Source organism: Crinia signifera, chromosome 5 (assembly GCF_055691185.1).
Source record: "Crinia signifera chromosome 5, ASM5569118v1, whole genome shotgun sequence".
Lineage (NCBI taxonomy): Eukaryota > Metazoa > Chordata > Amphibia > Anura > Myobatrachidae > Crinia > Crinia signifera.
This window is the reverse complement of record NC_139221.1, coordinates 243,255,075-243,281,986: the sequence shown is the minus strand read 5'-3', so window position 1 is coordinate 243,281,986 and position 26,912 is coordinate 243,255,075. Positions and strand designations below refer to the sequence as shown.

The following is a 26,912-nucleotide window of genomic DNA, read 5'->3' as shown; positions in this document are numbered from 1 at the left end:
TTTATCCTTCATGGTCACTTTTACACCATCACTCTCATCTATAGTCTATATAGTACACACAACCTATCCTACAACACCCATTCCTATATTCAGATTTTACTCTCTATAGCTATCTGCTACCTACCTGTGCACATTGCCTCTTTTTCACCCCTGTCCCAATACATATACATATAGTGGGGGATTCAGCTTCATTTGTTTTTGCCCGAATTCAGACTGCTCACGCGCAATTATGCGCATGTGCAGCCACTCTGTGCGAATGCCTTCACTGACGTTCACAGTCATCTGAGGCATTCACACACATTGGGGCAGGAAGAGGAATGGATTATGGGGACGACCAATGTTTCCTGGCATGTCAACAAAAACTGGGTGCACCAAGAAAAATGCTGGGTGTCCCCATGCAAACGCAGGCATTGCAAAGCCTGCACGAGATGTCAGCACATGCCCCATTCTCTGACATCTCTGAGCCAAATAAATCAGTTCAGACTGACTTATTTGCGAACGGGGTGTCGGCGACCATCGAATGATTTTTTTTCCCCTGCACACTCGCATGCGGATGGATGTGTCAGTGTACACATCCATTTGCAGGCTTCCGAGGGGATTCGCCAAGGGGATTCACGGGGCAACCGCTGCTTAGCGAGTGTTCCTGAATCAGGCCCAGACTCTAAACCACCACACAGCCTTCCTCTCAACCAGTTTCAATCAGTACCATGGCCAAAAAATTGCATTTTTTGTCAAGGGGCAAGACAGTCAGTTGGTTTACAGCAAATATACTGTATGCGCATAGTCTTATACATCACCATATAGATATACTGTAGATGACTCTTACATGTACAAATATATATGCAGTAAATATGCCCCCAGTTTCATCCTACTTTCATAATACAGCTAAAATATCTATTTATATATCTATATACATGGTGTTGCTATCCATAAGTGAATTAAAATTCTTTGAAATAAAAAGGATTTTATAGCAGCTTCACAATATCACTCTAGGTAGAGCTGTATTTTTGAGCTGCACTTTCTTCAACTCGAATGCTTGCAATTGAGAAAATTGAGTAATTTTGAGACTCTCAGGAAGATAACCACTAGAGAAAACAAATCCCAACTCTCAAAGAACTGTCCACTCATACTGAAAAACAACAGCACAAATTAAGCTGCAGCATTTTGAACAAATGAACAGTGATTTCTATAAGAGATGTGCGGGTTCGGTTTTATCCAGATTTACTTGGATCTCAAATCAGGATCGTATTGGCTATCAGCTGTCATTTGTTTTGGATAGCCAATACGATCCCCATTTGAGATCTGAGTAAATCCGGAAGCTATCAGCTGTCACATGTTTTGGATAGCCAATACGATCCCCATTTGAGATCCGAGTCAATTGGATAAAACCGAACCTGCACATCTCTAATTTCTATATGTATCTATGACTGCTCGGGAGTGAAATTTGCAAAATATATAGTGTAGGGCTATGATCAGCTACATTAAATGGCTTACAGGATAAACAGCTTTCAGTATAATTAGTGACCCTGGGGACTAGTTATTAAAAAAATTACATTAATCTGGTCATGCATGCACATTGAGCTTTGACTGGAGAAGATGCAGCAAATCCTCACTGGCACTACAGTATATAGGGTAAACATGATCTCAAAATAGCGCCACTCAGCATAGAAATGCAAAGTTTTTAGCTGCTTAATAAATTGCACTCCCATAATAAGCGGGTGTGGTATGACTACCCAAAAATATTAGTGCAAAGCTGTGCTAATCTTCTGGAATAGGCAGTTATGTTCTGAGACAATTCCTCAGATTTTGGTAAGAAAACCATTGTATTTGTACAACCAGCATCTGCTTTCTTGTGATGAACTTTGCTGCATATCACACATCACAGGGATTCAACATGTTTTGTGCGAAATACGCATCCAGCAAGTGCCCTATCTGTGCATGGATTGGTCCACAGTGTTTTCTCTGATAAATATGTATGTATCCAATTTTATGGAATATGCTTTATACTAGCCCACTTTTCCATAGTGTTAACATATACAATATATTATTGCCTTAATATAGCTCTAGCTTGTGTATTTACCTTCTAGAGAACTTGATCTACAGCTCCCACCCATACTACTTGATGAAAAAACATTCACTACACCTAACACAATATCATCACGATTTTCATTCTTTTTGAACTCTTATTGGAGGGGTAACCACAATGTCTCCTGCACTTGTGCAGGGTCCACTGTAATGCACCCAAGGGAAAGTAGATAGTGCTTTATCTTCCTTTTCTCCACAGACCTGTTTCGCTTTGGTGCTCTCATCCATTCATTTACTGATATGGGGCATATGGATGGACAGTAGAGTGTGGTACTAGTATGGTCTCAGAAGTACTCTATTACACTTCTCTCTCGCTAGTCAGATGCATTTACACTGTAATCTTTGGGTGAAACTCATTATTAGTTATATTCATAAACATTATAAGCATTAAACTGATATTTAATTCCCATATTGTTTATCTTCCAAAACTTTAATCTTCAAGATACCATATCGGTATACGATTTTGTCTTGTTATCAATACATCCATGAGCTTCGTGGTTTATGTAAAAACTTCCTGTTCAAACTATTGCATAAAGATTGTGTACATTTTCCTAAATTTTTTTACTTTTACTAATGTTCTACTTTTCTTATTTTGCTTATTTAGGATTATTGTTTCGGCACAGATAAATCACAAAGTCCTTGGTGCATTAAATAGGGTTATTTTGCACAATTTGAAGATATGTGTGTGTATGGACACATCTGTATTCTGGTTTAACAACCAACATCTCATAATATTATAGTACAGTATTATTTGTGCTCTAAAATCAAATAATCCCACACCTGCTTTATTTAATAAGGAACACTTGCTATTGCAGTTGGCTGAAGGTGACACAGTCAATAAAACATTTCTATTTTCCAATACAAAAGGTTGCTTCAAATGTTACAGCTGCAGTGCTTGTAACAGTTCAATTAAGGGCTTGGTACTGTATCATCTGTTATTAGAGAAAAGTTGCCAATCAAGTTCTATTCATTATGTACTGTAACATCTTGGTGTATTTTAATGTGTCCCAGTGGAGAAATCTTACATGGGGAACCTCCTGTGTTTAAAAATTATTAGTGAACAAAAAAGCATAATATAGTGTGCATACTAGGAAAGAGGAAAATACTGCAGGAGAGGATTATACGTATTTTAAATATTATAGGATATAAATTGTGATTAGTGGAAGATTTTACTGGTAGCTACAGCCCCCCTTCCCCACCACCACCACCACCTTGTAAAATCTGCGATCCCGCTCAGTGTCAGTGAGCCAGATGCAGTCCAAGAGCCTACACAGACTTCACTATGACTGGAAGTGACTTCCTATTGACTGCCAGTCCAGGCTGTGACAGTGCCAGATTAAGCCTTCGGGGGGCCAGGGGTACTTTAGCCAGGGGGGGCCCCTTGCACTTGTCATTACTGGCCGCACACTGCATTGGAGAATATTATACTGTCAAAACACAGAGTAAAGGCAGTATAAACTTGGTCAATGGGTAACTGCATATATATATATATATATATATATATAATACAAGTATCCACCGAGATTCCTTTACAGGTCCCAAAGCAGAAGAAGAGGCGGCACTCAAAACGGACTTTTCAAATCAAATAAATCTTTGTATTAAATCATGAAATAAAGGTGCAGTTCGACTGCAGGTCGAACTGCACCTTTATTTCATGATTTAATACAAAGATTTATTTGATTTGAAAAGTCCGTTTTGAGTGCCGCCTCTTCTTCTGCTTTGGGACCTGTAAAGGAATCTCGGTGGATACTTGTATTGTATACTCCTGTGTGGAAGGCACCCCGGCATCTCCCCATCGGTCCTGAGTGCCAATCCCTACGTTCTCTCTATATATATATATATATATATATATATATATATACAGAAACGGGGCGGCACTCCAATAGATGCAATAAACCAAAAAACTTTTTAGTTTTTAATGGTGCAGGTGATGGCAACGTTTCGGGGCAGCGCCCCTTTCTCAAGCCGGAAAATCTTGATGTTGATCTTGTTGTATTTTCCGGCTTGAGAAAGGGGCGCTGCCCCGAAACGTTGCCATCACCTGCACCATTAAAAACTAAAAAGTTTTTTGGTTTATTGCATCTATTGGAGTGCCGCCCCGTTTCTGTATATAATATTGGGCAGGAGTCATCCTACACCAGAGGAAGGCACCCTAAAGTATCATTCATCAGCAACACGGAGTGCCGGATACCGGAGATTGATATATATATATATATATATATATATGGAAGAAAGGGGGGATTTGTGACCCTATCCTGCGCTATTGGGTGAGCAGCACGACTCTTGAGGCTCCGCCGCTAATGGGAGTCTGACATAAAGAATGAAGAGAAAAGGTGTAGAGGTGCGCTCAGAAGATAGTTTCACCAATCCACAATTGGAAAAATACAAAACATTTATTTCATACAATAAGACAATTTAAAAATACTTTCTAAAAAAAAACCATATTATTTGAAATCAATTATACAATTTCTTGGTGTGTCATTAAATACATTAAATTAAATACAGCTTTGATCATAGGTGATCATAGGTGTCGAAAGATCACGCAGAACCCTACGCGTTTCGTCCACTATGGACTTCTTCAGGGGTAATACACCAGGATCTATAGACTTTATATACCTTGATTCAATATATATGTAAATATATTGGGTAACCCTTTTAGGAGTTATTAAGGGAGACATGGTCACAGTTGTTATTCCGGTGACCCTGTGATGCTCCACTTAGTGATGAATATAATGGAATCAAAAAAAAAGAAGCACAATAAAACACCTCTCCGACAGATGACTTATTTTCCCAACTGTACAGTCAATTCTGAATCTGTTAGCCTCAGTCTTAGTCAGCGTGGGGAGAGATCATATATATATATACATACACACACACACACACACACACATAAATACATAATATATGAAAAGCCTGTGTTTGTCCCTCTGCACCTTACTCTGAAGGAGACCTCACAGTCCTAGTGCTGCCTTTGATTAAAAACCCTCCCATGACTAAGCTGCTGCTCCTGTTCTCCATGGGCATGTAATGAGCTCCACCAATTAGAGCTCAGCACAAACCTCTCAGCCTCTGCACTCTGGTTTAAAGTGTCATGGGACTTAAGGGCCCTACATACGCAGAGATGTGTGCCAGAGATACATAACAGGAGATTCAGCACAAGAGATTTCACTTGTGTGGCTCATTTCAGACAATGAGCCACATACAGAGAGATTTGTGAAAGAGATTCAAATTGGGAGATTCAGCACAGGAGATTTCAAATCTGTCACGACTGTCACAGCCGCACATGCCATCAAACTGCACTGTGTATATATATATATATATATATATATATACACACACACTATATATATATATATATATATATATATATATATATACATACATATACACACACATATACACACACACTATCTATATATATATATATATATATATAAACGTAGGTTTTTTCTTCCAGTACCCAGCCGGGTGTTCTGTCGGAAAGAAGAGGCGGCACTCGTCGGACTTTAAATTCAGTGTTGTATTTGTATAGGTAAAAAATTCATTACACCAGGTTAAGACAACGTTTCAAGACCCATATTGGTCTTTTCATCAGGTCTCAGTGCAAATGGTACAGTGCAAAATCACAAACAGTGCACTGTACCATTTGCACTGAGACCTGATGAAAAGACCAATATGGGTCTTGAAACGTTGTCTTAACCTGGTGTAATGAATTTAAAGTCCGACGAGTGCCGCCTCTTCTTTCCGACAGAACACCCGGCTGGGTACTGGAAGAAAAAACCTACGTTTGTATATCCTTCTATTGGAGGGCACCCCGGCATTGGCTTTATTTATCTCGAGTGCCAAACAACTTCGATACTATATATATATATATATATATATATATATATATATACACACTATATATATATATATATATACACTGTATATATATATATATATATATATATTGTGTATATATATATATATATATATATATAGTAGTAGTCGATGGCGCGGCACTCGTACCTCTAATAATGAATTCAAACAGCAGCCAGTTCGGTTGTCAACGTTTCAAATCTCTTTAATTTGTCATCAGGATAGAGAAGTAACAAACAGTCCAGTTTAAATAGCAAAACCACGTGGAGGCGGGAGAGGTGAGAACCAATAGTATCACAGTCTCCCTTCACCCCTACCTGACGTCATCCAGAAGAGACGCGCCAGTAGTGACACAGCAAACCATCACCATAGTAACAGTAAATAAAAAAGAAAAATATTTTTTTTAAAAATGGATGCAGCAACTGACTAAAGTCTTAAGCAGAAGAATAAGGCATACTACATTAAATATAATGAATATAAATACACATGATACACCAGTTAGATTGTATAGCACCACGGGGACTTAATGAACTCTTACCATTAGCGATATTCCGCAAATAAGTTTGTTCTTTTGTGAGCTTTCCAATTATTGCTACTGTGATTGTTCTGTATTGATTGTACCTCTCCCGCCTCCACGTGGTTTTGCTATTTAAACTGGACTGTTTGTTACTTCTCTATCCTGATGACAAATTAAAGAGATTTGAAACGTTGACAACCGAACTGGCTGCTGTTTGAATTCATTATTAGAGGTACGAGTGCCGCGCCATCGACTACTGCATTGTGCTAATTTATTGGCTGCGAAGGCACCGATCCAAGTTCAGCCGTTACTGGGAGTGCCGGACCCTGCTACATATATATATATATATATATATATATATATACATAGTATATATATATATATATATATATATATATATATATATATATATTGTATATATATATATATACACACATATTATATATATATATATATAGTATATATATATATTTATATATATACATAGTATATATATATATATTTATATATATATATACACAGTATATATATATATATATATACACAGTATATATATATATATATATATATATACACACACAGTATATATATATATATATATATACATAATGAAACAATAGTTGGTGGTAGTGTCCCCCATAAAAAGTTTTATTCGTTGGTGGTATAGTGTGGCATCCCCCTCTCCCCTCTTCCGTTGGTGGCACAGTGTAAAAGAATATAGTATATACTTACCAACTCCGGTGTCTTCCAGCGTCGCGTCCTCTCCCTGCAGCTTCCATCTGACTGCAGAGGGCGGGCGCGGCACCCGGCAGGTCCAGAAAGCGTCTCTTCAGCTGGGCTCCGGCAGCGATTCTTCTAGGTCGGCGGCAGCGGGGCTTCCAGGCGTCGGCAGCGGGGCTTCCAGGCGTCGGCAGCGGGGCTTCCAGGCGGCGGCAGCGGGGCTTCCAGGTCGGCGGCAGTGGGTCTTCATCTGGGCGGCGTGCTCCGGCATGACAGTCGCTCAGATGGCCCTGCTCATCCCCGCACCACACATGCGGGAGATGAGCAGGAGCTTCTGAGCGACTGTTATGAATTGACTGACCGGGCCATTCTGAATCTTGTTCAGATTCAGAACGGCGGGGGCGCGCATGTAAATCGCTGTGTGGGCTATATACACAGCGATTTACATGCATTTTCAGGCATTTTCTGAGCAATTTAGTAAAATCGCTCAGAAAATGCCTGAAAATTGTGCTGTGTGTGGGGGCCTTTAGTCAACTCCCAGTAATGCACTGCACACTTGTGCAATCAGTGTGCCTTGGCTCCCGATGCTCAGCACCATTAATCATTGTCACATTGGCAGATAGGTGAAGCTGCAGCACTACCCCACTCCCATGCACAAAACCTTAAGCTAAAAAAATTTTTTTTTTTTTTAAATACATGCCAACCACAGGGGGCCCCTAGCTAGTGGGGGGCCCAGGGGCACTGACCCTTTGTGCCTCCATTATAATCCGGCCCTGGATGTTTATCTCTCCTTATCACTCTTGCATTTATCTTTTGTTAAGGCTTAATACATCTGCCCAATGTGCGCACACCTATGCTATTATGTGAAAAAGTGCAAAAAAATTGAAAACTCACTATTTATGGTTCTGCGCAATGCTTCGAACTGCAAATAGCGCAAAAATGCTAGATGAATACAGACACATCTGTATGGGACATGGTCTTATGACACCAAAGTGAATGTACAGTACATAATGCAATGGTACACATGTGAATACTGCATAAATGCCCCAGTACGTACATACAGTACTAGTATGCAGTATTTCTGAATGTTACCCTGGTGCTCAATATGTTTAGGAATCCAAATTTTAAAATTAAAATACCTAAACATTTAACATAAGAAAAGTTCCAAGCTAAAAATAGGATGTTATCATTTAACAATATACACAATATACCCTTTTTAACAGTAGCATGCAAAATAATAATTCTGTTTATGAGACATAAAAATGAATTGTCTGTCTAGCAGATGTATTTGTCTTAGAGGCAGAATATGGTTATTTGTCTTTTTATCTGTTGTATTTGCATGCTATAAAATAACAATATTCATAGTTGTAAATGTACATAGAATGACAATAGCTAGGAATCGCCCTCTCTGCACTCTCTGCGCTCCCCTTTCTCGGTTGATTCTTTAGACACTGTATAATCCAATAGCATTCCCTGCAGCTTGAAAAGCTAACATTAATCACCAGCTTTTTGCATTAATTTTGCATTTTGTTTCTGCCAACTGTTTGGTTGCTGGTTACTTTGTTGGTGTGTTATTTTTTCCTTACACTTGACTATAACAAGCTGCAAGCTGCAACCAATGCAACTTTATAAACAAATGTAAAAAAAAAAGTAATATACAGTATACAATTTTTATAACACTGTGTGTATATATATATATATATATATATATATATATATATATATATATATATATATTACACTCCCCCCCCCCCCCCCCACTGCGGAAGGAGTCCAAACCGGCACACGAGTAGTGAAGAAAAAAGATGTGGTTTATTCCATAAGTACAAGAGTTATAACAGCGGTCCCGACAGCTGTTTCAACTGGGTCCTACCAGTCTTCATCAGGGGCGTCCCGGTTTGGACTCCTTCCGCAGTGGGGGGGTAAGTGTACTGTATTACTATTATGGACCAGGCACCGAATTCTACTGTTTAAATGATTGGAGTGCCGCCCTGTTACCCAATCCCTTATATATATATATATTTTTTTTTTTTTCAGAAGCAGGCACACATTTGGCATTTGGTTTTGCACAGAAAGAAAAACATTAATCAGAAGCCATTTATGTGCTTACAGACTGCACAAGGGACACCGTAATGCCCAGTACACATTTCAGCACACACTGTAATGCCCAGAGCACATTACACCACAAACCGTAATGCCCAGAGCAAATTACACCACAAACCGTAATGCCCAGTACACATTATAGCACACACCGTAATGCCCAGTACACATTATAGCACACACCATAATGCCCAGTACACATTATAGCACACACCGTTATGCCCAGTACACATTATAGCACACACCATAATGCCCAGTACACATTATACCAAACACTGTGATGCCCATTATACATAATGACACACACCGTAATGCTCATTACATATGCCACACACGCTAATGCCCATTACGCATAATTTTACACACTGCAATGCCCCTTACACATAATATTGCATGCTGTAATGCCCATTACACATAATGCCACTGACCATAATGCCCACTACACATAATATCACATGCCATAATGCCCATTACAATTTATACCACACACCGTAATGCCCATTACACATTTTTATTTGGGTAAAAGGTGTCACACACACACATAAGGGGAAGAGGGGATCAGACACCAGGGAAATTGGGGCAGATAGGGTCACAGACACAGAGGAAGGGGGTAACAGGGGACAAGGTGTCACACATGGGGGAAGGGAGCAATCTCCCAATAGGGGCAGAATACAGGCCTGAATAGTTCCCCTTAGTTAGGCAAGGTGGAATGGGGCTCCACAGTGGCGGCAGGTACTCTAATGGCCCTCCAGGTCCTGGGCCTGTTCCCCTCTGGTCCCTCAGGTGGGGTATTAGCTGGCGTGCGGCCCAAGCGGGAGACACTCCGGGTGGGATGGTAGGTGTGGGATGGGTTCCTTGGATGAAGCGTTAGGGCACTTTACTGGGGTATGGGGTGCAGCCTGGCTGTGTGTGGGGTGGCTGGTGCAGTCAATACCTGATGGCAGGATCACGTCGCAGGCTCCTGCCCATCACGTCTCTTCCCACACAGTCACTGGTCGGCTGTTCCTCCACACCGTCTGGAGCTCCATCCCTCGATCAGCAGGGTCCCCTCCGTCTTTGGCCAGAGGGGGTACTAGTGCGGGTGCCGCAGCGTTGCCACACTCAGTCACCCCCCCTGGCTGCTGGATGCCAGGCTGGACGCATCTCCCTCTCTCTGTGCGGCGGGGCTAGAAGTTCCGGTCTCCTCCACGCCGCCGTCTCCTCCACGCTGTCCTCTTCTTCCCTTCTCCCCTCGTCAGGTCTCCGCGCCGTCCTCCTTCTTCTCTCTCCTCCTCACACGCGCGGAGTCAAGCCGTCCCCCTCGCGCTAAACGCCGACCTCCTCCTCACACACTGCGCGCCTCACTTCCTGCCGCCTCCCATTCGTCCTCCAGTGCTGTCAATCAGCCTGGGGATGCCTCCTTGTGCCCTGCAAAGGTCTGGGGTGCCACATATGTCTGCGGCGCTAGCTCCCCGCTGCTGCCGCTGGTCACCCTAGCGCCCCCCGCCTCCAGCGCCCGGTGCGCATGACCCCCTAGCCCCCCCTAGTTACGGCCCTGATATATGTACATATGGATGACGTGGCCAGAATACCGAAGGTAAGTAAACTTATCTTCCCCTTGATCCCCCCTCAACCATAACTCTCCCTCTCCCCAGCCTTACCCTAACCTTCCCCGCTAGTACCTAACCCTCCTGCACCAAAGCCTAACCCCCCTCTAAGTGTCTAATCCTCTCTCCCTGCAGCCTAACTCATAGTCCCACTGCTAGTGTCTTAACCCACCCCACATAGCACTTCCTGAATTGGCATCCTCCTCCATATTGGCATTTCAGCACCTTTTTGCTGCTAGTCGGGTTGCCAGCATGGTTATTTTGACTGTCAGCCATGACACTAACTGCATACTGCATCCCTGTGCCTGTGTCCCTGAAGAGGTTTAAGGAGTTATGCATCAATAAACAGTTAGTGATATCTCACAACTGGGCAAGGGTTGTTGTTTATTATTTATTTATTACCAGTTATTTTATATAGCGCACACATGTTTACAGTGATTTACAGAGAATATTTGAACATTCACATCAGTCCCTGCCCCAGTGGAGCTTACAATCTATATTTCCTACCACATGTACACACACAAACAGTCATTCTAGGGTTCATTTGTTGGGATCCAGTTAATTTACTGGTACTTATGTAATATCTGGGCTCCCGTTTTTCTTATGAGACTGCGTCCGCTCGCCACGCTTCAGACACGGTGGCTCGCTGCGCTCACCACACTATATAAAATCAACTCCATGCGTAGTTGGATAGTAGGGGTATGAAAAAATGGGGTGCATTTAACATGGGAGCCCAGATAATACATAAGTACCAATTTACCAGTATACAGTATTTATGGAATGTGGGAGGAAACCGGAGTACCCAGAGGAAACCCACGCAAGTACGGGGAGAATATACAAGCTCTTCACAGTTAGGGTCGTGGTGGGAATTGAACCCATGACCTCAGTGCTGTAACCACTACACTGTCCGTGCTGCCCCCAAGAAATACTTCAGTTTTAACTAAATACATACAACAGATACGGAAAGTAATTTATTTGCCTGAGCATAAATAATCAGAACGACTAATTACATGCAGTGGATTACATTCATTAACATTTCTAATACTTATGGTATAGCCATATTCTATAAGTTATGTTTAAAAATTGCTGTTACCTGTTTAAGTTGTGTCTCAGAGTTAACGTGAACATCACAGATTTCACAGTGAAATGTTTTGTTCTGCAGACCAGTGTTTATCTTGTTAATGGGTACTCTCCCTTTTACACCTGCTCGGGGAAATGCTTTAATCGTTCCACTTCCATTCCGGGCTTCCACCATTGTTTTGTGCTTTGTACCTGAAGTTTTGAAAGAAGCATTAAAAGACTGTTACACCGGTTATCAGAGATCCAGGTATTTCATGAACAGGAGAATAGACGGTAAAGGGGTTATAGGTTATAAATAACAGAAATTTGCTAGGGAGCAGTAGCCAGCCCCTAAGATGGTGTGACCAACCCTCATCAACTATGTGCCACTGACAGAGGGTCTTGGTATTTGCATCTGAATGGAACCATGTTTGGTTATTTCCCCTAGCTGCAGGGAACTACATATCTCTTGGCAACACAGGTCATAGGTACAACTTTTGAAACTAATGATGAATGAACACACAGGTTTATCTTGTCACCTACTGTATTAACAAGGTTAATTATCCAAACTAGACATGTGTTTTGGATCAGAATTTTGGTTTTGGTTTAGCCCAAACAATCATGTGTTTTGGAGCTGTATTTTTAAAATTGCTTTACTCACATTATTTGGACCTTTTGTTCCTACAGCATTATTAACCTCAGTAACAGTCATTTGCAGTCAAGTTTGACCACTTCACAATACTACTTTCACTCAGTTCAAGCTGAAATGTTGCATTGTGCTGGCTGGCTGAGTAAGCAACAGCAGTGAGACACACACACACACACATGGCTGTTCAACTTCATGGCATTTTAATACACAATAAAATAAAAATATTTTTATCAATCACAAACTAGTCCAGCTCCCTGAGGAAGATACAGGTAAATGTTGGTAATGCAAGAATAATCTAAAAATAATTGATTGATTAATTGATTCTGGTAGGCAAAAAGAAGAAGAAGAAAAAAAAGGTTGACTGTGCTAGGCATTGGCAAATATGTGATCACAATAACTTTCTTTTTATCACGGGCACTGATGGCTGACAAGTCTAGTATTATTTTTTTAATTTTACGTTTTCTTTTTTAATGATCACTCCCATTGCAGACTCTCAGTACTTATAGTATGTTACATGAATGAGTTGGGTACAGCACACTCAAATTGTAAAAACAACAACTACAGTTTTATTCATTATATACTTGAACTTTTTTGAAAAATGACCATCACACTGCTAACAGTGTTTGTATTTACATGAATGCAGTGGGTGTGGTCTGTGGAGTCACAGTGCCTATAATTCTGAATGCAGTGGGGCATGGTACCTATACCACACACCAGATGGGCTGCATTACAGGCAGTGACAAAAAATTAAAACACCATGGTGATGTGAACCAAGGATTGATTAGAGTGGATAGAGTCGATGAACAGATAGGTCAGCTGAGCCGGGAGTGGACACATAATTCAACTTAGCAATAGCATGGAGTCGGCACAGACATCAGCAGTAAACAGCTCTTTTAAGCGTTTGTTTGAACTGGCACCTAATTATCCCATTACCACTGCAGGCACATACAAAACCCAAGAGAACTAATGCTGGGTGATGATGTTTTGCCTCATTTAGGAATCCGGGCCTGGCGGGAAAACCCGGATCAGGGCACGGATTCCTTTGGATCCCTGACATTCAGGTGGCCTCTGTTTTAGGAAAGGCATCTATATAAAATATAAAATAATAATCTTACAAATTTCTCGGATAAATGTTTGTTTGTTCATTGCAAAATATAAAATAAAAAAATTATATATAAAACGATTTACAGTATTTTTTTTCACTTAGAAAGAAATGCTGGCGTGATGGAGACAGAAATGCATTTGGCAGGAAGTTCATGTAATTTTGTAGCTGAATTTAGAATTATTAATGATGTGCTTGATAACAGAATCCAAAACCTTGTGTACTGTGATGCTGATAGCAGCAATGTTCCTTCCTTTTAAGATGACATATGCAGTATTTTCAACAAATACCAACACATCATTTAAAATTGAACTTTACTTAGTACATTAGGATATAACACAATATTTTACTCTCACTGACAACAAAAAATGAAGACTTCCTCCTCTGTGAAAGTTTGCCATTACAGAAATACACCCACACAACTGTTGTGTTGTGAAGTAGGGATACAATAGTGTACTTCTAAAGCGTTGTCTGCCACTATTCATTTTACTTGACTTTTGGCCTAAAAAAAGGTGTGTGTGTGTGTGTGTGTGTTTGTGTGCGTGTGTGTGTGTTCAGTTAAATAAAGTTGTAAAAGTGGAATGCATTGAAAATATTACACAACAGTTAATAAAGAAAGACATTTACAGTAGTTCTCTCTGCGTGATCAGATTTTTTCTAGAATTGTTTTATAAAATATTCTAGCAGTAACCATATGGACAATAAATGTTTGTAAAAGTTTCTGTAAGAAATGTGGTAATACAGGGAAAAGGTTCACATAAAGGGTAAGGCCCAAGTAAGAGAGCGATAAGGAGTTATGAAAGCGATGATTTCATAAAACAAAAGGGTCACAAAATAACAGATTTCTACACAAACCTAAAGGTTAAGTTTAACAAAACGGGATTATTGTTCCCTTTAACATGTGTGCCATTGTGTGCAGGACCCCTCTTTTTGTTTTCTCTACATTTTTATTTAAAAAGCAGGGAGCAATTATGTACATATGTTAATCTGTATGTAATTGTCTAAATTGCACCATGTATTCTTAAAAATGACAGCTCCAATATTCCGTGACAAGAATACAAAATAATAAATCTAATGGTGCTCCTCTACAAAGATGCTGCAATAATCTGTACATGTACTGTAAGTCACGATTGAACTTAAAAATGAATAAACAGAGTAAAATACAAGAGAAAACAATTGAGCCAACAATTTTGTCACATGAAGATTATTCCGAGAGTACAAAGATGACTGGTCCATATACTTCTCAGTGGCTCTGTTTTTTACACACAATGCATATGAAAAAAAAAAAAAAAGTCAATGACAAATCCTTATTGTCTTAAACAAGGTATAGCTATACAGAGTCAGATCAGTCCACCCTATTATAGGAATGGGATGCTTACACGTGCTTACGTGTAAGAGGACTCCTATAAAGTTATCATTGAAATATCACCAGGTACTTGACATAAGGACAGTGTGTGGCAAGCCTCCCAAATGAGTGTCTATACGCATGCAATGAAGTGCTTACATGTGCTTACATTAGACAAGAGACTCCTATAAAGGTAACTTTTTATACGTCAACAAAGCAAGTGATGAAAGGTGATGTTCCAAAGATACCTTTATAGGAGTTCTCTCACTTGTACTTAAGTAAGCACATGTAAGCACCCCATTCCTATAATAGGGTGGACTAATCTGACTCTCTGCATGGCTATACCTTTGTAAAGACAATAAGAATTTGTCACTGACTTATGTATTTTTGTCATTTTTTTTCCACATAATACTTTAAAAAGATTTGTTTTGCCTGTTCATCTATTTATTGTCAACATCCATCATGCTTCTACATCCTCTAACTCACAGACTTTTGGCATTGTTTCTTTCAGCTCATCTTCCCAGGACTAAGCAGCTTGGCCAGACATGGTATGCCTCTTATAGCGATCCCAGCCAAGGCTTCTCTCAACCAGCAGTGTGACATTGTATTCTTTAAAAAGGACTTCTCTGATTAGCTGTGGTGTTTAGATGTGTAATATATTCTAAATATATCTGGTGATTAGAGAAATGTCCATCTAAAATCGGTGCTTACACTAAAGGTTGTGATACTCAACCCCTTAGCTTGCTTTTTTACTGCACCAAACTACAGTTTTCAAAGTCTATTCTCCCCTTAAAAAGTAATCTTTTAAATCAGTAGTGCACAACAAGTGGGCAGGAATCCAAATCTTATCTTGAGTCAAAGAATAGAAGAAGTGCTGGGACATGGGGCCTGATTGCATGCTGCAAAGTACTAGTGTTTGGTACGTTGCACCTGTACATATAATGAATGTGCAGCACAGCTCTGCAACATCGGTCACACTATGGTAGTGATTGGCAGACTCTTGCCCTTTGGGGGTGGGGAGGGAGGGGCAACAGTTTTTTTTCCCAAAATGGATGTATGACTGTAGTGCTTTCCATGATGAGGGATGGAGCCAGGATCGTAGGATGGAGATTTTCTGTCCTTTATGTAATAGAAAATGACTGGCATAACCCAGTAGGTCACACAGCGGGCAGATGGTGTCACAGATGATCCAAGTGTGATAACATCTAATGCATTTAAGCAGCAGCGATAGCTCCACCGTCTACATCTAAAATAGGACTCTGGAAAAATTTACAATGTCAGTGTATGGAATTGCTTTTTTTTTTTCATTCAACATAAAAACTATCCATGTTGATGTTTTAAACAATTCTAACTATTAGCACTGTTAGCACATTTCTACTTAATGGCTATGCACTATGGGGTAAATTTACTAAAATGTGAGTTCAACATCCCATCTTCAATAGAACTCCAATCTTAACTGATTTTGTCACACCATGCAGAACAGGTTTATGGTGGCACTGAAGGGCAGAATAGGTGGAGGGATGTCTCAGCTACACTTTCCCATCAGCGGCAGTTGCCTATGAGCCTTTACAGTATATGGATCGAGCTGTAAACGAAGTGTCCTTTTTTTACCTTGGTCAAAGTTCCAGATGGAGCGTACCATTGAGCAACAATTTGCTATCAAGTTTTGTGTTACACTTGGCAAATAAGGTACAAAGAAGCTTGCCATGCTTCAAAATGCTTTCAGCTAGGAATCCTTGTCCAAGGTGCAAGTTTACCGCTGGTTTAAATTCTTCTAGAAGTGCAGAGAAGTTGTTAGGATGAACCACGCTCTGGGTTACTTACAGCAAGCAGAAATTAGAAAAATGCGGACAAAGTGCGCAATGGTTTGAACACTGGTCATGTTTGAGTGTTTGAATGGAATCAGAAAGGTTGGGACTTCCAAAAATTACTGTGCAAGAGATCATGACAAATTAATTAGTGATACCAATGATGTGTGACTGATTGGTTCCCAAGATTTTTATTCATGATCAAAAAGACAAGCGTGTGGCGATTTTGGAGCATGTGAGCCTATTTCTTTTTTGACAGAGTAATAACAGGTGATAAAACTTGGATCTTTGTGTACAATCAGGAGACCAAAAGGCAAAGTGCAGAGTGATGCACACCATCATCGCTTGGCCCTAAAAAGGGCCAAATCCATGCTCATTGATTTTTAGATGTGAAGGGTGTGGTCCACAAGGAATTTCTACCTACTGGCCAAACTGTCAAGGTGCATTTTACACGGGAGTGCTCAATACCTTGATAAAAGGGCCCTCCACACCCACAAGGAGCTTGCCACTACCTGGTCCATCACAACAATGCGCCAAATCACACATCACTGTAAGTAAGGGAGTTTTTGGCAAAGCACCACGTTACAACGTTGCCTCAACCACATTACAGTCTGATCTGGCCTGGCTGACTTTTTAATGAAACACGGCCTGAAAGGACCCCGTTTTTAGACCATAGACAAAGTAGAAGCGGCCACGACAAGGGCACGGTAATGCCTTCCTGGAAGCATACTAAGCTTGGCAGACATGCTGGCAACAGTGTATTGATGCACAAGGGTCATACTTTAAAGATTATTACCCCTATGTATATGACAGGTGCAAACATTTTTAGTCTAATTTCTTTCACACAGACTATGCATGTGTGTGTGCATGTATATATATATATATATATATATATATATATATATATATATATATATATTGCTACCACTATGGACCCCTCAAGCAGCCTTTGGCTCCAGCAGTATACCCATCTTAAATACCTTTAAATATGGCTGTGGTGCTGTGTTCTCTATAATCACCTCCCACTCGACACCCAGAAATGCCTATTTGCATTCACCTATTAATTGATATGTATCCTGTACACAGCTGTGACCGCTATAGTACAGTTAGTTTGTATAGCGAATATGCACTATGTTTTTTGTGGATGTTTTGCACACACACTGTAGTAAATGATCGCTTAAATGTGCAATCAGATTTCTTGTTTTCAACATAGCCACATACAAAATCACTTATGGTGGCAGATGCAACTAGGCTTGAGATAAAGTGGAGATAAATAAAGCACTAACCATTAGGCTACTGTTACTAGGCTGTGCTATGCGGACTCTGGGTGAGATTTAATTGGATGAGATATTCAGAAAGTGAGAGATTTGGGAAGAAATCTCCAGTTTTTTTAAAGCAGCAATCATTTACACTGCAAAATCAAACTGGTTTTGCAGTGTAAATGATTGCTGCTTTAAAAAAACAGGAGATTTCTTCCCAAATCTCTCACTTTTTGAATCTCTCATCCTATTAAATCTCACCCAGAGACTCTGCACCCCTGCACTGGGTACCGGCAGCATATTTATTAATGGTACGCCATACCACCCCATACCGCCAGACTTGCACCACTGGTGTTATGTAATAAAGAACAGTACATTTACATATGTTAGCCATATAAATGAATTTCTTAAGATTGCTGCTTGGCATTAAAAAAAAATTGGGGGCTATATGATATGTTCTGATTTCATGGAACCAGCTGGATTTCATTGAGATTGCTGATAAATTTAAAGCTGCAATCAGTTATAAAGCCGTACTAGTCTTAAAACTGATTGCCGCTTTAAATTTAGCAGCAATCTCACTGAAATCCAGCTAGTTCCGTGAAATCAGAACCTATTATATAATCCCCATGTTTGTTTGAACACAGGGCCTGATTCAGATAATTTGCTAAAAGACAACTGCCGGTGCTAGGCTGCAGGGGGCGTCAAGTAGAGGGCAAGGTTGCCCCGAACTCTGGGTCCAGGCACAACTCTAAAGTGTGAGCACTTCACTACATAGCAGCACTGAAATTGCGTTCTAATGTGATTGCAGTTGAAGTGCTCACACATGTGCGCTCAATGTAATGTACAGTAGGAGCCGCCGTCAATCAGCCCACTGGCGAGCTGGCACGCCATCCATTCCTGGCGGCTGGCGTGCCAGCTAATGAGGACGCGCAAGCATCTTACATGCTTGCTGCGAATGGGGCGCGGGGAGCCAGCTGGATGACGGCGGCTGCATCTCTTCTATTTTGAAATTAATTAACAATGTTTAAATGATTAAGTCAAGTTAAACAAATTGCACCTTTAATAAATGCTATGTTTTATGTTTGTGCTCTGTTGTAGGATTTCACTCGTTGTCATCTAATGGACTCTTTGTTAAGTGCAAGTTTTATTCCCACTCTGTTGATCTTTGACTTCATCTGCCTGCATTAGATGATGGTAATTGCATGACTGTAGTAGCAGTAAGAAAATTGCAGCATCTTACCACTGTTGTGAGCCTCCAGCTGTGAGGCAGAGTTGACAGCGACTTTGCATAGTGAACAGTAAAGAAGTCTTTTAGCTTTTTCCTCCTCAGACTCTCCAGAAGGGCATAGGCTGCTGCTAGTTAGCAGAGTGATTTTCTTGTCAACCTTTGACGTGGTCTCTGTTGTCAAAACACTGATTTTCCGTATTTCTAATGTTGTACTGGTTGATATTGCTGGAATTCCTGGGGCAAATTCTGAAAACAAACAAAACAGAATGATTGTCAGACAGAAATATATGTATGAGTGTATAGCATAAACTGTCCCAGATGCTGTTGGCAAACTAAAAGGATTGTGATAACAGTATTGCTGAGAATTTAAATATGGCTTTTACTGTATATTCTTGTTGAGCTTTTGATAAATGCAGGAAGGAAAGAATGTTTTTTTTATGATAGTGGTTCAAGAGTAAAATAAAAGGCTAGCACTCTTCCTCATCTCTGTGGAGGGAATTCAAGTGTTTTATGAACCAGCAGCCACTAGATGGCATCCAAAGGAGCAACTCAGCGCAATTCATTTTTACGTACAGTAATTGTGCCTGTGATTATGGACCTTATTCAGACCCATTCAGTCCTCCGTGCATTCGCATGGAGGACCGATGTTGAGCTTCTGCACAGGCGCAGGGTGTGTGTAGAAGCAGGGTGCATGCACCCACGCCACACACCCTACACAGTGGGTGGGGGGCACCGGCCAACCTCATTAGCATATGGGAACGCCCAGCGTTTCATGGACGTTCCCATAAGAATGCTGGGATTTCTCAGGCTAATGAGGCCATGACGGACATGCGGGGGGCGGGCATCTGACATCACCGAATGTCAGCTGCCCACCCTGTCTTCGTACAGGGTGTGTGTAGACGCAGGGTGCATGCACCCATGCCACGCACCCTACACAGTGGGTGGGGGGGCACCAGACAAACTCATTAGCATATGGGAATGCCCAGCGTTTCATGGGTATTCCCATGAGAATGCTGGGCGTTCCCAGGCTAATGAGGCCATGATGGACATGCGGGGGCGGGCCGCTGACATCACCGAATGACAGCTGCCTACCCTGTCCTCGCACAGGGCTCCCGCAGTTTAAAGTCCAGCGAGCGCTGGAGAAATCATTCGATGGTCGGTGGCCATTCAATGATTTCTCCCCACCTGCAAGTGGATGATTAAGTAAATCATCAATTAGCAGCCATGCGGGGGTCCTGCAAGTGAGGGGGGGCAGCCGGCACTGCGGGCGTCCGGCAGCGTCTGATGGACTCGCAAAGCTGCAAAATTCGCAGCCTTGCGAGTCAATCATGAATAAGGTCCTATGACCGAATCAACAAATTGCAGCAAAAGTTGACCCTTTTGTTTTTCTGGATTCCAGAACTTTCTTCATAAATATTTTCCTAAATAAAATATCTCATAACTGTGTACCAGTCAATAATAACAGTAATGTAGCACTGTCATTCCTCTAAGCCAAGATGCGTTTGAACCTCACCAGAGAGAACATGTAAGCATTAGCAAAGGAGTACCCTTCCTTCATCTTCTCTTCCATTATCTTATCTCGAACAGCTTACATTGATTTTGATAAGCAAAATACTAGCCCTCATGTGGAGATATTTCTTCATGCATTAAGGAAGCCTGTCCTGCGTGCAGTAAAGAAATGACTAGAGGGAGGCCCTTGTCCTAACACTTGTCCTTGTCCTAACATTGAGCTTAACCCTTTCTTCGCCATGCAGCAGTATATATCACGGTGCCTGGGAGTGAAGATAGTAAATGTGGAATGTACTAATGCTAAGTTTCATGAATATCACCACCAAATAGTATCAAACCTTGCACAATTCTCTTATTCCCAAGCTTGTTTGTACCACTGCTCTCAGTAAAGTATTTATTTGTTCTTATACCATGTAGAGGTATCAGTCCTATTATACTTAAAAATATTGATAAATCAGCATTAAATAATCAAAGTAATTAAAACGTATATACAAGTAGTTAATGTGTAAAGGCCCCAATACACTAGTGCGATTTGGCCTGTTTTCATTAGATTCCGACGGATCGGCCCGAGAAATGGCCAAATCTCAGGTGTTTGACATCTGGTACCAAATGTAATACTGTAAGTTGTGAGAAGCAGAAAGTGAGAGATTTTGGGAGAGTTTTGACATATTTTAGCTTTAAAATAATGGAAAAAATTTCCCCAAATCACTTTCTGCTTCTCCCACCCTAATACATTTGGCCCCTGATCGGATCCAATGCGCATCGGAGTCGGAGGTGGGACCTGCAGAAAATAGGAGTCCTTTTACGTGCAATAAATGACATGCAATTTATCGCAAGTAAAAAATGGCACATCAAGTGCCAAATCTTATAGAAGTCCTCCCCGGGAGCTACCGGGGGAGTTTAAGAGAAATCGGATGTGACTTCCAATTCAGAAACATCCTGGTAGTGTATGGGGTCCTTAAGTATCATTGGTATCAAAACTTTGTGATAAGAATGTAATTCCTGATGCCACTACTTTTAAGGTTACCTTCTATCACACACAATATGCCAAACATGTTCACCTCCATCTGTTTTACAGGACTGGCGGATGGTTATTACTACAACAATATATTTGGGTAATGGTTTTGGACAAAGTAACACAAGTTGTTAATTAAAAGCAGAATTGATTTGGCTGGCTATGTAGTGTATAGTCTTTTTTAATTAGTGTCCAGCAATCAACGTATTCATTACATTAAATATAATTGTACTTTAGAGACCTTACTTTTAACACACTCGGTGAAATGATACAGTCAAATTTGTGTAAACAGTATAATTGTTTACCTTATTTCTGAGTATGAACAGCATTAATTATTCCTGTTTGACTATATATTTCTTTCTACACAGTTGTGTTCCAGGTTTTCTTCTGATAATATCAATATTAACAGTGAATTATAGTCCAGCGTTCCTAGCTTCTTTAGCAGAATTACAGAGTAGCAGAACAGAAGTGGTCCCATACCTGTTTCAGTAGCATCATAGCAAATACAGTAAAGCATACTGTTCACTGCATTTCTAATTAATTAGAATTAAGATATTAAGTATATTAAATGTAATGTTCTGCTATATCATTTTAGTCATTATTCCATACACAAAATTAATTGTGCTGAGTTGGAAGAAATATCACTCCAAATTGAAAGCATGAAATCACTGTCATGGCATAATTACCGCTTACTAGATCTTTTACTATTCAGAGACTCTCCAGTTCTGGTTGCATGACGAAGCCTTTAAAAATCTAGGAATACATATGAATGACTGGCGGACAGGATACTAGTGATAAGTAGATTAATGGAGAGAATCCCAACTGGAGTCCAGTAAGTATATTAACCAACCTGTGCTCCATAACCTTAACCCTCCCTTCCTGCAGCCTAAACCTATTCAACCCCCAAAGCTCACACTAACCCTCCCCGTTTGTACCAGACCTACATTTTCTATACTCGCACCCTAACCCTCCACCCCATAACCTATGTGGATTCCCTTATCCCTTCTCTTTCCCCTTCTTACTCTCTCCACACCTTTCCCTTTCTTATATATATATATATATATATATACCCAGACCTGGACCGGCACTCCCCACAGAAAAGCAATGTTGCTGCGTGCCTTTGTTGAGATTAGAATAAACAGCAGGGTCCCACCTTCCCAAAGGTTGCTGGAACAAACACGTCACTGCAGCTTGGAAAACGTCAAATGCTTTATTGACCTCGACGGGCCGTTTCGGGGTAACACCCCGTTTTCAAGAGGATACAAAACAATATACACACAACATTTAAATAGGGCTCCTTGGCGCCAGAAATCACTACTTACCGCCCCCACTCCTCACCAGGCTGCCCCGTGCAATCAGGTGCATAGACAACGCGTCAGCGCCTCACACCCATTGACGCCGTTGCCATGGTAACCCGACCACACGTTGAGACGCCGGGAGACCTTGTCATCCGGCTTCCTCTACCACAGCCAATCCAGACAGGCACCTAGGGACAGCGTCAGCGGCTCTCACCCGCCCACACGCGTTCCCATGGAAACCTGACTGTCAGACCGTAGGAGTCTGCCGTGGCGATCAGAATGATATTCTGTGCCATGGTTACCTGTACAGCACATACAAAAATATACAAACATATCATACAAACTATAAAATGGGATACACAATAATAAAATGGACCTAGAGAACGGACATTTTATATATAAATAACATCATCATATAACACCGTCATTTACTAATGCTGTCAGCCAAAGTGTTAATTCTATTAGCAATTACTGAAATCTATAAGAGGCATGAACACTGAAATACCCTCCAACCTAATGTTCTATAATCAATATTTACATAAAGGCACTCCACACAATCCTCTCATTCAAACCGTGTGGAGATACTGTTTTAAGTTTGTGGATCCAATTAGCTTCCAATTTTAAAAGTCTCTTCACCCTATCGCCCCCCTGTTGGATTCGGGGACATGATCTATTATTTGATATTTTAGTGATTCAAGTGGGTGTCCCATCATTTTAAAGTGAATAGCTACTGGCTGTTCAGCTTTCTTGCCTGCCAGTGCACTTTTAATAGAGGACCTGTGCATGGCCATGCGTTCCTTAAATTTGCGTGATGTCATGCCGACATAACACAAATTGCATGGACAGGTAATCAAATATACTACGAATCTAGTATCACATGACAATACATGCCTAATTTTGTAACTTTTTGAGGAGTGGGGATCTTGAAATTTATCCCCCGTCCGCATGAAACTACATGTGACACATCTGGGACATCTGTAGCACCCTGTTTTTTTCATTTGCACATTTGAGGATGCTGCAGCCTCAAATCCAGTTACATCAGTATGAACTAAAATGTCCCTAAGATTCCGTCCCCTAGTATAGCATGCTAGGGGTCTCACACTTTTAAATACAGGTAGCTCTTTATCAGATGTCACAATAGGCCACAAGGCCTTTGTAGCTATGGGTACCACCATACTGGATGAATCAAATTGGGATACAAATGGAAACACATCCTTAGTTTTTTTTACTGTAGGTTTGAGTAGATCAGTTCTCTTGAGTTTCAGGGCCCTCAATTTCGCACCTTTCAATTCTCTTAAAGAATAGCCCCTTTGATGAAATCTAGCTATCACCCTATTCAGTTCTTCATCAACCTTGGATCTATCACTGCAAATCCGCATGACCCTCACCATTTGGGAAAATGGCAGGCCTTTCTTGAGTGGTGGAGGGTGGTGGCTGCTCGCCAATAACAATGTGTTCCTATCAGTCGGCTTACTAAATAATGTGGTACTAATAATGCCATTAGATAAAGAAACAGCTACATCCAAAAAGTTAATTGTTTCTTTACTGGAAATGTACGTAAATTTGATTGGAGTATCTGCCACATTAATTTCTGCCATCATTGTCTCAAACAATTCCACTCCCCCATTCCAGAACATAAACAGGTCATCTATGTATCTACAGCCGCTGACGCTGTCCCTAGGCGCCTGTCTGGATTGGCTGTGGTAGAAGAAGCCGGATGACACGGTCTCCCAGCGTCTCAACGTGTGGTCGGGTTACCATGGCAACGGCGTCAATGGGTGTGAGACGCTGACGCGTTGTCCATGCGCCTGATTGCACGGGGCAGCCTGGTGAGGAGTGGGGGCGGTAAGTAGTGATTTCTGGCGCCAAGGAGCCCTATTTAAATGTTGTGTGTATATTGTTTTGTATCCTCTTGAAAACGGGGTGTCACCCCGAAACGACCCGTCGAGGTCAATAAAGCATTTGACGTTTTCCAAGCTGCAGTGACGTGTTTGTTCCAGCAACCTTTGGGAAGGTGGGACCCTGCTGTTTATATATACAGTATATATATATATATATATATATATATATATATATATATATATATATATATATATATATATATTTTATCTATATATAAAACACAAACTCTGATGGCAGCGAATGAAACTACATCTCTTTCTCTTTCACACATACAGAAACACAGAGGCAATAACAAGGTAGCAGACTAGCTTTTGAAACTTTTGCATCGAGCTGGCTTAACTAGTATAATATGTGTATATAAACTATCTTTCAGAGCGCATATAATATGCAGTGGCGTATGTATAATGGGTGCAGTGTGCGGGTCCCACACCACGCACACTGCACCTATTTTGGTTATACTTACCCTCCTGAGTTCCAGGACAGTGACAGGAGTGCTGCAGAATAGCCGAAAAAATGGCGCAGTGGCCATTTTTTCTGCAACCTGCGCATGCGCAGTGGAGACTCCAAAGCGCAGCAGAGGTTCGCGTATGCGCAGAAGGGCCCGAGCACTTGAGTGCTCAGGGGTAGATGTATGAAGCAGCGATAAGGGAGGAGAAGTGATAAAGTGCCTGGTACTTTATCACCGGCCAATCAGCTCCTGACTGTCATTTAACAAGCTGGGTTTAAAAAGGGGCAGTAAGGAACTGATTGGCCGAATTCAGCCCCGTTCTGATGGGGGGGGGGATCTGGGCATGTGGGTATTTGCGCATATGCAGACCCCCTGTGCGAAAACCTTTGGCAAATATCTCACTTACCGAGGCATTCACACAGGTAAGGGAGGGATGGGGCGGAGAGGTGACGGCCATATATGGGCATCCCCACAAAAAGGCTGGAAATTCCCCTGTGAATGCACGCATGGCATTGCCTGCTCGGGGTTACGTTGCATGATGTCAGCGCCCCACCGTCTTCAGACTGACTTTTATTTCCGAAGGGGAGAAAAATCATTCTATGGTTGGCGACCATCATATGAATTGTCTTCCCTTTGGCCACATGCAAGAGGTTTTGTTCTAGGATACATCCCCTAGCATATTAACAAGGGGTTGTGAGTGGTGCTGGTGGCGGGCAGCGTTCGACGGGGCGGTGCTTACCCACTCGCTAGGCAGCGAAAGAATGCTGCTTAGCGAGCAGGTCTGAATTATGCCCTATGTTTCTTGTTTACTTGTGTTGTTTTTGTTTCTAATTAAAATGTCATACAACCTTTTCATTTAAGTTACAAACCTTATTAACTACAATTCAGTTCCAAGTTATAGGGTTTTATAGGTATTTTAGTATTAGACAAAAATAAAAAAAAACCTTGGACTGAAGATGGAATTACTTTTAATCTAATTTGAATGAATATCTTTTCTTAACTGTTCCTTCACCAGTATTAAGAAAACCAACCTTGACAGTCTATCCTCAATACCGATGTCCTCAATCACTTCTAATAAAGGTCTGCTAAACCTTGAAATTGAGATTTTCACATATAAACCATGAAAGTAAAGTACAGTACATTGTGCAGTGTTAACGTGACATTGCCCTGAAGCTCCGGTTACATAGTGTTACCTTCCCATTGCCTTACAGACAGCGAATGTTCCTCTAAGATCTTTAGGATTGCAATCTGATGGGAAATGACACGGGTGATCAAAAAGCTGAATGTGTAGTAATTTCACATAGGGCCTGATTCAGACCTGTCAGTAGACTGCATGTACTCGCAACCTAGCAAACAATTCAGCGTCGCCCGCACAATGGGTCTTGCCCTGAGCGAATTCAATTTGGGTGAGTTATTTTGTTTCT

The 26,912-nt window shown here is 41.1% G+C and overlaps 1 protein-coding gene across 4 annotated transcripts in view; it reads right to left on the bottom strand.

Annotated features, from left to right (window-relative positions):
- The window catches only part of ZNF385D (zinc finger protein 385D), a 304,400-nt gene that overhangs the window by 16,335 nt on the left and 261,153 nt on the right, over positions 1-26,912 (bottom strand). For all 4 annotated transcript variants that reach the window (XM_083188744.1, XM_083188745.1, XM_083188746.1 and 1 more), the window contains 2 exons: positions 19,329-19,562; positions 11,960-12,138 (listed from right to left, as the gene is read on the bottom strand). In XM_083188744.1, the coding sequence (XP_083044870.1) occupies positions 11,960-12,138; positions 19,329-19,562 (413 nt within the window). The remainder of the gene's footprint in view (positions 1-11,959; positions 12,139-19,328; positions 19,563-26,912) is intronic.